This window comes from Juglans regia, chromosome 4 (assembly GCF_001411555.2).
Source record: "Juglans regia cultivar Chandler chromosome 4, Walnut 2.0, whole genome shotgun sequence".
In the NCBI taxonomy this organism is placed as follows: domain Eukaryota; kingdom Viridiplantae; phylum Streptophyta; class Magnoliopsida; order Fagales; family Juglandaceae; genus Juglans; species Juglans regia.
The window spans coordinates 6,617,678-6,627,726 of NC_049904.1; the positions used below are offsets into that span (position 1 = coordinate 6,617,678).

Sequence of the window (10,049 nt, forward strand, 5' to 3'; positions counted from 1 at the left end):
ATTTGAAAAGATTGTATTGTTTTTTATTTTTTGTTTAAAAGTTTGAGAAAATTGTAATAATTAGATAAAAAAAAATTAAAAAATTGAAAAAAATTAGTTTTTATATTTTATATTTAATAATATTTTAAAAAAAATTATGATGATAATAACCTTTTCTTGGACCATGATTTCGGAGTAGCACATGTTTGCTAAGTAGATGGTTGGGCCAGAGTTCGACCTCAACAACCTATACCTGTAACTCCATTGGCAATTTGTCCATAGGCTTGGCCCCCAACACTCAACCCACGACCACGAAGTAACACTAGGTATAGATTCTAGGTGTGAATGTTTGACAGATTATTCAAGAAAAGAAGGCTACTAGAGTCACATAGAAATCCCACAAAGAGATTCCACAAGCTGACATGACATAATACAATGTCATCTAAGTTATTATTTTGTACTTTCATTTTTTCTTTTTCTCACTTTTACACCCGCATTCCTCCTCGTCTCGAGTCCCCCTCACACCTGAGCCCACATGGCTTCGCAACCATTTTCCGTCAACGGCGTCGACACCAACGTCGCCGCCACTTCTGCACTGCCAGTTATTGTATTGACACACCTCTTTTTTTTTTTTTTAACACTTTTTACCAGAAAAAGTAACTTTTTTACAACAAAAAAAAAGAAGCAACTTTTTATTACATTTTCTATAATAGAAGCTCATTTTTTTACAAAATAACCGGTGGAAGGATTTGTATATCATTACTTATAGTTTTATTTTTATATATGAAGATGGGGAATTCGATCATTGGTTCTCTTAGTGAGTTTGTCAAATCATAAATTTGTTAAATCATAAGTGTAGAAATCAAAACTTTCTCAAAGAGTACCACACTCTCCGTCCAAGATCTTTACACCAACCCATTCTCATTTACCAACACATCTTATCTCAATTTTTGTAAAAAAAAAAAAAGAAAAAGAAAAAGAAAACAATTTTACAAACCTCAGAAAACCTATCTTTAATAATTTTCTCAAAAGTCTCGTAATAAACTCTGAAATTCTCATATCTAAAAATCCCCTTAAAGTAGTCTCCTTGTTCATAAATCAGGCTGGTGGTGCATGTCCATATCGGAACTTCACCATTAAAGCTGCTTGCTGTTTCCCTATAGAATTTCTTTCACGTGTTTAAACTCTAAACCCGTTTTCTCTCGATTTATTCAGAATTTGAAGGGACGTTTTTGAAGTTTTCTAACTTAAGATGTATGCACACGTTAATGGGAATGGTTGAATCGTACGCCAAGTAATCTGGAATTTTCACATCAAAGGCCGTCTACTTCCGGATTTCTTTCTTAGCTTTCTTCGACAATCTTATCCAAAACTCATCAATCCTATCGCTTCTTTTCAGAAATGTTGTTTAGTCAATCTTTATTAGACGTATGACGAGACACCATGAGAGGACTGTTTTGAAGTGTGAAGCTCGAGATGTGTCTGTTAAGAATGTAACTTCCGTTCAAAAGTCCAAAAAGTGAATTAAGGCATGTCTAGGAAAAAAACCTTTTGAATTTACCATACGAACTCGAAGCTATTAAATAGGAGAAAGACAATACGTAAAATGAATTTTATAATATTTTTTTAACATATAATTAATTAAGTGTGAAGCATATTCTAAAATATTTATGTATATTTAATTAATCAATATTTTTTTTTATAGAAAACAAACAATATCATTAATGATAAAGATTACAGACATTCATTAAATCAAATAACTTGGAAAAGAAAGTTTGGAATATAATCCTACCACATCTCAATATTTTCAACATTCCAAGCATTACGACAAGACAATGAGCATATTACCCTTCTTGTAAATATGAATAAAAGAGCTTGAACCAAAACATTTTGAAATCTTTATAATTTTTCCAAATAACACACAAAGAATGAAATCCGCCATGGTATTTTGTTGTAAGGCTTCAACTAGCATCAAGCAATCACTCTCTACTATTAACTTTGATATCCCTATGCTAACACACAATTATATATCTCGAAATATAGCTAATAGCTCAATAGCCTCAGGCTCCTCCACTTCCTGTTTCACCTTGCTTGTTGCCATAACCACATGCCTTATGTAAATCACAGAAAATAGCACCATCTACATTAAGTTTCAGAGTCTCCACTAGTGATGCTTTCCAGCTTAAATGCTGTTTAAGAGAAACTTTTGTTATTAACTTCACTTCCTTATGACTACCTATAAGTGCCAAGGCTTTTCCTGCAACCTGTCCAAGGCTCAAATTGATCTTCTCAAACTCTAGCTTATTCTTTCCATACTAGAATCCCCAAGCTAAAGAAAAGAACAGTGCCAACTTTTCCTTGTCCTTCCCCTCAATAATATGTAAAGCTACATCAAAGAGTTTTAAGCTTGCATTCCTATCCAGAGAAGGGAGATATTGTTGCCATAGCTCTCTAAGATGACGACAGCTAATAAGGGCATGATTTAGATCCTCAATTGGATGAGAATAAAAGCTACATTTCCCCTCTAAAATCACATGCTGCTTTATCAAATTCTCTTTAGTAGGTAGCTCTTCCTTACAAGCACGTGATGCAAAGACTTTAATTTTATTAGGAACTTGTAATTTTGACAACAATTTCCACAAAAGCTGCTATCTCTTAACATTAGAAGATTTTGTCATAAAACTCTTCATGTGATCTGTGATGAACATATAACAGCTTCTAACAGTAAGCTTGCCACTTATTTCCCACTTATTTCATGCACCCAAGTCTATTTATATGCACTTGAACCAGGGTATATCACAACTTTCCAAATGTTTACTATCACATTTGGATTGAAGAGAGATCTTATTTTGTCAATGTTCTACCATCTTGTAGAGTCATCAATAATGGATGCCACTGAATCTTCTCGAGTGCCCTCTCTAATGGAGACTCTTTCCTTCTCCTGAGACTTCTAGTTTGGGCTATTGTCCTTCATACACATAGAGGGTTATTTGTGAAGCAAAAAGATAGTTAAAAGATGAAATATTCAATAATTAAATAATTATTTATTCAATTAAAGATGAATTAATGTCCTACTTCATGCGTATATCTTTTTTCTTCTTAAGATTTTCGAATTCGAGCAAGAACTTGATAAAATTTTAATAATGTGTTACGACTGGCCTATGTGTAATTAATGCATTATTCTTCACTTGACGCAAAGTCCTTGGCATCTTTAAAGCATATTAATAGAACATTTGACAAACCCTGAAGGGCTTAATGACTTGACTGAAGTTAACAAGAGCTTTTGATATTGCTTTCGCATTAAGAAAATGATAAACATGAAATACTTATAAAATATATAGTAAAAAAATCATTTTATAAAATATCTTTATTTTGAAATTTAGTTATAAAATATATTATAAAAAGTATTGTATACGTATCATTACGTAAAATGATTTGACAAAAAAAAAACATCACAAATTGACACCGCAACCACCAAGACATCCTCTGGGTTTGGTCATCATACGATGTTACCAAACAGTGCAATCAATGAAACCACATGAAAACGCCAGAACAAATTGGGACCCAACAAAGTTAGCAAAACTGTCGAAAAATATCAGTAGCACACGATTTCTAAAGGATTTGTAGATAGATGACAAGTGGGCCAATGCAACACATGTCAATGTCCCATCTGCCTGCAGATATATGGGCCACTCATCGGTCCCCAATGAAGTAGGAAGTGACCCCTCTCTTCCCTCTTTCAACTAACAACACTTGGCCCCCTTCCGTTATTGGTCGTTGGTTGGGTTTTTCCGGTCTCCCTTCTCTAAAGCTTTAAACATGCCTGCAAATAGGTACTAATTGATGATAAGGTGAGATGTATAATTTGTCAAAGGAAAATGTTAGTATATGATTTGAGTTTATCTTTTTATTTTGATTATTTATGTATTTAAAAAAAATAACTTTGTGCTAGCAGGCACCCTAGTGGCCAAAGCTGGACGACACGCTAGTACGACTCTTTGTAAAAAATGAAACTGGAGGAGAGAGTCCAAAATAAAAATTGGTGTAAAATAAAAAGAAATGAAAAATGACATTTTTCCTTACAGATTTTACTTACATAATAATATGTACCGACATGTTAATAATTGATATGCTGAAAATTATAAAATTATAAATTTAAATTTTAAAAAACTTGATAAAATGAATTTTGTACGTAAAATTATAAGTATATGCGTTAATGGAGCTATGGTTATGTTTTAACCAACTAATAAATTTCTTTTACTCTCATGGAGCCTCCTCAAATTTTTTTTTTTTTTCTATTTGTCTCATATATCTTATTAGTTTTAAATTTATTATTTTCTTAATTACAACAACAACATTTCCACTCCACTCGTTGTGATGATTTATATACCCATCTCTTGCACTTCTCTAACTATTCAAATGACCATTGTTATTTATTAGATCTTTTAATTTTTTTTATTGACACCAAATGTCTGGAAACTGCATCCCAACTAACTCGGGGATGCACAAACCCTTGGTAAGGAATTTGATTTTCTATTCTCAAAAAACCTTTGGAGAGAATGTCAAAGGAAATATAAATGAAAACTATTAAGTATATAAAACTTTTTACAAAATGTAAGTTACACACTACTTTGGCAAGTTTTCGTTCAACAAAAAGTTCACTATAAAATTCAAATCAAAAGAAAACTGAGTAAAGCATGTAGAATCACTTTTGAAAGACTTGTGCATAAAGTAATTCTCGAAAGGAATTTGAGAGAGGTTGTTTCCCTTTTCACACATTTGGTAAGGAAAAAAAAAATCATGTGTGGTGTATGAATGATGAGCAGAATTTTCTTATAATTGATAACGTAAGAAATTTTATGTAATCTTTTAACTCCGGCTCTGAATCCGACAAACTTGGACTTTGGAATGACAGTTTTCGCACACCATTCTTCACAGAGGACAATTGGCTCTCTGTTTTTGTTTAGTGCTTAATGTGGGGAGCTTATGACAGGAGAAGAAAGAAGAAGCAACGGATATTAATCAATTGATTAGATAACCAATTAACATTTTCAAGGGGAAATATCAAAGGCATAAGCCTATACTACTTAACTACTTGGGAGGAAATCAGAGTACCAAAAGGGGGAAAAAGGAAGAATACTGAAGCTTCACATGTTGTGGTCAATTGCAGTAATTTACAAAAAAAAAAAAATAAACAAAAAATAAATTCCCCATAACAGAGATTGAGCTTCTTCACATCTTCAGCTTCTACCTCCAAAATTCCATCCACCTCCTCATTAATGCAGTAAGCCCTACATCACCTAGAGATATCTTTGAGAGTAGCCAAGCTGCTCCATCTCCCAACTCGACTTTGAAGCAACTCTTTCATGACAGGGCACGTATTCCTATGACAAGCAATAAGCAATAAGACATATATATATATATATATATATATATAATCATTCGTAAGAACGATTGATTCTAAGAAAAATTAAGGGAGGCCTAATTTACTGTTACCAATCTATGGAAATGAAGGTGGAAGGTATGAAAAGTAGAGCAACTTATCAAAGGAAAGAAAGCTTCTGAGTAGTGTTAATGTTATGGTTGGTTTGCCTCAATATACTGAGTAAGGGAATAGAATATTTTCAGGCTCGAAGTGCATATCACTTTAGCAACAAGCTACTTAAATGATACATAACTATTTAACAGAGAAAACATTAGGAAAAAAGAGAGGATTCCTTTGCTTATGTACCTCCAATTTCTTCACCAATTCCTTCGGTGTTGGTGCAGATACAATTATTTGGCGGGCATTGGGACTAATAAATCCTTCTTCCACTGCTTTGTCAATAAATGACAGGAGTGAATTATAATATCCATCAACATTCAGCAATCCCACCTGCAAATTGTGGAAGTTATATGTTGGTACTCCTATAAATAAGCACATAGGAAAATTAAAACAGTTGTAATAGAAAGTTAACAATAAAACTCCCACAGATTGAAGGAGTTAAATTCGTCAAAACAATCAGAAAATGCAGAAACGTATGTACCGGTTTATCGTGAATTCCAAGTTGAGCCCAGGTTATCACTTCAAGTAGCTCTTCCAAAGTCCCATAACCACCTACATGGAACATCACATGAACATCTACTAATACAAAGATATAGGCCAAATCAACACACTAAAAAAATGGCCTTCCCTTACATGGGGGAACAATCGTATTATCCTAAGTAGAATTTCTTTGAAAGTTATTGGCGGCCACAACGATTTCAGTACAAGAAGATGCAAGCTAATTAATTATTTCTTTGATAGGTAAATGTTTTCATGGATGCAAGATAAGTAATTATTTCGTAACAGAAAACGAGAGCTAGCAGACTGACTTCATTAGCAATAAGAATTATAGCATTTTATTGATCCCAAAGAGGAAAAAAAAAATCAACAAATATGTTGTCTTCCATTCAAAACATGTTAAAAAAACTTTTAAACCTCACATCCTAGCTCATTTGAAGTTTCATGCTACTTATACGGACTCCCAAGGCTTTTCAAAGACTACTTTTACTAGCTCTGTTTTGATGAACATGGTTTCTTTTCTGATCCATTATTTAGGAGCATTATGCCTTGCAACTCCTAAACATAGTATTTACTGCTCCTATCCTTTGTAAGTTTGTAAAGAAAATTAGAGCATAATCCTCTGCTTAACCTATGCAGGCCTTGAGGAGTCACAAACCATTATTTTTTTTCTCCCATTTTAGCTAAAAGCTCAAACCATCATGTTAGAGGGTGTAGATTTATCTTTTCCTTCTCTCTTAGGTAAGGTGTCCCGCGTAGTGGGAAAAGAGAAAACAAAGGGGTGGGAAGGTGGGATGGTAGGTAAAATTACCATTACGCCCTACATGCATTTTCACCATATGAATTTTCAAACTCGGGAGGGAGTCAAGATGATAAAGTCCTAAAGGGGTGAGCATCATTCCCTGTTAGGTGCAGGTGCTAGTTGGCGAAACTATTTAGTGAAAGAGTGTCTAGCTGTCCTTTCCCCACATGGCAGATAAAACTTGGCACAGTAACATCACAGGCTATGGTACTGATTAGAAGAAAACAGAATATTAGCCACAGAAGAAGGGCTCCTCAGAGGCTATAATTTTCAGTGTAAGATGTGGACGGGTCAATGATCAGGGTTTGAAAGGCATCATGGGTCTTGGGGTTTGTGAGAAAAAGCCAAGAAACTTGTGATAATTTAGGCTTCATCCAATTCCTTTCACAGCATTTACCAAGACCACATATTGTACATAAACCAACAGCCACAGCCCACAATAGGAAAATATCTCGACATTTTACATCTTCTTGTGAAATAAATTAATTATTTCTATCATCAACGAAATCCAAATTGAGTGGGAATACCTAAAACAAATCAGATGACTAATGGGTTTTGAGGTAGGACTCAGAGACTGTAAGCCCTTCCTTCAATTATTTCAGAATTAAACGCTTGAGTGCAAGTTGAAACTTAGAGATCAAGTCATCGAACAAGGAGAAGAGACTTCAGAAATTCTCAAAAGAATCAAAACTTGAGTATGTTCAATCTTAAATGCTAAAATTAGTAAAATCAAAGCCCTGAAAGACCTTAACTTTTCTTGTTTTGCCTTCAGATCTCAGAGTAAAGTTATCACTTTTCAGGACTTACACTAACCTGGTAAGGCAATAAAGGCATCGGAATGCCTAGCCATCTCTGCCTTCCTTTGGTGCATATCTGCAACTGTCTTTAATTCCCCCACTGTTTCACCAGTTATCTGCAAAAAGGTAAAAAGGCTCAGGTAAAAAATATTTATTATAGAAATTAAAGATCAGAGCGAGAGAGAGAGAGAGAGAGAGAGAGATGGATTTGGTTTTTTGTGCAGTAAAGCAATGATGTGTCTGCAGAAATGGTGGAATTAATTCAAGATTTTCAACCCGGCTACTCCCTAGCCAGTAATTTAATATCTCAATAAACGGTGATAACAAAAAACGAATTTCAGAAAAATCCAAAGAAAAAAACACAAGAAAATACTCATTGCCCGGCTGATCCTATAAAGTTGATATGGTAAAAAAGAAGAATCCAGAGAGAGCAGTAGCAAAGGCATGGATATATAAACAATGGAGAGGTAATGCAAACAGCTGAAGTATTCTCATGGATGAGTTTATCATTACCAAGCATTCATAAACTTCGGAAAAAGAAAAGAAGAAAAGGTCAGACAAGACAAAATACGTGAGGAACAAATTAAAGAAAGTAGCTAAGATCAAAGAAATGAGCATCAGAGCATCAGTCTAAACCAAATCCCCTCCCCAGCCCCCCTCTCTCAAAGTTCAAACCCAAGCAATGGTGGATTAAAAAAATACTATAAAAAAATAAAATCTTTAAAAACCCAAGAAAAGTTTGCTTTTTTCTGGCTCATGTAACGGGCATACCTCTCGAGGCATGAGCGTCTTAGGAATAACTCTGCACACAGACAATTACATGACAAAAAATCAGTTGCAACGGAGAACAAAACCAAGCATAACAACAGCAACAGATCACTATTTGTTTCTCAATCTATAATTCCGGTTTCTATTTGAGATGTGAGGAAGGAGCAACAGAAAAAGGGACTCACCCAATAACATGCCGACCACCATCATGAACAGCCTGTGAAACCAAACCCATTAAACCTACGCTGCCTCCTCCATAGACCAGATCAATATTCCTGGCGACCTTCGACAAAACATAAACGAATCAGCAAAGAGAGACAAATAAGAAAACAAAACAAGTAAGAAATTTTTATGTGGCCATACGTGTTCGAAATATGTATTCATGATGAATTTATTTAAAAGCTCGAAAGGGATTATTCATGCTCCTTCAACAAAGGAGTACCGTCTTAGTACATTTAGCTCTCGTCTTTTTAACCGTAAAAGGAACTGAAAGAGGTACAGACGCTAAAAAATTCAACGAAGGAGACGGAGCTAAATTTGGGAAAACCAAAGCAACAACGTATCAAGCATATGCAATGGAAAATGGCACAAACTTTTCTATCTCTTAGAATGCGCATGTTTTGAATGTTGTTGAGTTTCCTGATAAAGCATATGTGAGGGAGCGAAGAGGTTGAGAGCAATCGAATAAATCACGACAGAGACAAACCCAACAAAGAAGACAGCCAAAATTTCCAAAATGTAAAAGCCCAAGAACCAAGTTACAAACATAAGGAGCGTACCCCTAAAACTAATGTAAACACACAAATAAGACAGAGGTTTCGGACGTACTAATATAGAAGTTCCAGCAATTTCAAAGCCATTTCATGTATTCAAAACAAGTAGAAAATGAAATCCCATCAAAGCCCAGATGGAGAGGAAAAACAAACAATATTCCCCAATGACTCAGGTGTAAGACGCCAGAAGTAACATAATCAAACCCAAAGAAAACAAAGGAAACTTTTTTTAGCAACAAGAGAGTCAATGAATACCAACTCCTTGCCAAGCTCAATGGCGGCATCCTGATAGCTACTCTTCTTGCCTTGGCTACTCCCACAGAATACACAAATCCTCCTGAACTTTGATTGTCTTGTTTCACTCTCTACTTCCATTGCTCGCTCGCTCTCTCACTCACTCTCGTTGATTGCTTACTCTTTTCTTTTTTGTTATTTTTTGCGTACAAGTTGGAATCCGCCTCAAAGAGAAGAATCTCCTTCCTCTGCTACACACTGTCTCTTTGCTTTCTAACCTATATATGTGTCACAGAACCATACGAGTATCAAAGTAGACCCTTTTGCTTGGCCACTTTCTCTCGCCTTCTCTCTCTCTCTCTCTCGCGTCCTGCTCATGCCTATATATACACCTCCCCACACGTGACTATCCATTGGCACGCGTGGACCACTTAATAATTGAGAAATGTAATAAAAATATTTCATTACAATAAATTTACGAACTAACGTGATGTGATTTAATCCGTTAGATCACTTTAATTGGCTAAACGGTTTCTCTAATTTTGAATTGTTTCTTCCTTACTCCTCTTACCATGATTAATGTTGTTATATGAAAAATTATATTTTCAAATAAAAACTTTAAAATTTATAGATGAAACAAGAATAATAGCACA

General features: G+C 34.7%; 1 protein-coding gene across 1 annotated transcript; it reads right to left on the reverse strand.

The window, feature by feature from the left end:
* Positions 1–4,994: 4,994 nt before the first annotated feature.
* Positions 4,995–9,755, reverse strand: LOC109013746 (cytokinin riboside 5'-monophosphate phosphoribohydrolase LOG3). Its single transcript, XM_018995947.2, has 7 exons — positions 9,418–9,755; positions 8,575–8,672; positions 8,393–8,423; positions 7,638–7,737; positions 6,006–6,076; positions 5,711–5,854; positions 4,995–5,363 (listed from the first exon to the last, which is right to left on the reverse strand). The coding sequence occupies exons 1-7, from the start codon at positions 9,535–9,537 to the stop codon at positions 5,280–5,282; spliced, it is 648 nt and encodes a 215-aa protein (XP_018851492.1). The 5' UTR covers positions 9,538–9,755; the 3' UTR covers positions 4,995–5,279.
* Between the last annotated feature and the right edge of the window lie 294 nt (positions 9,756–10,049).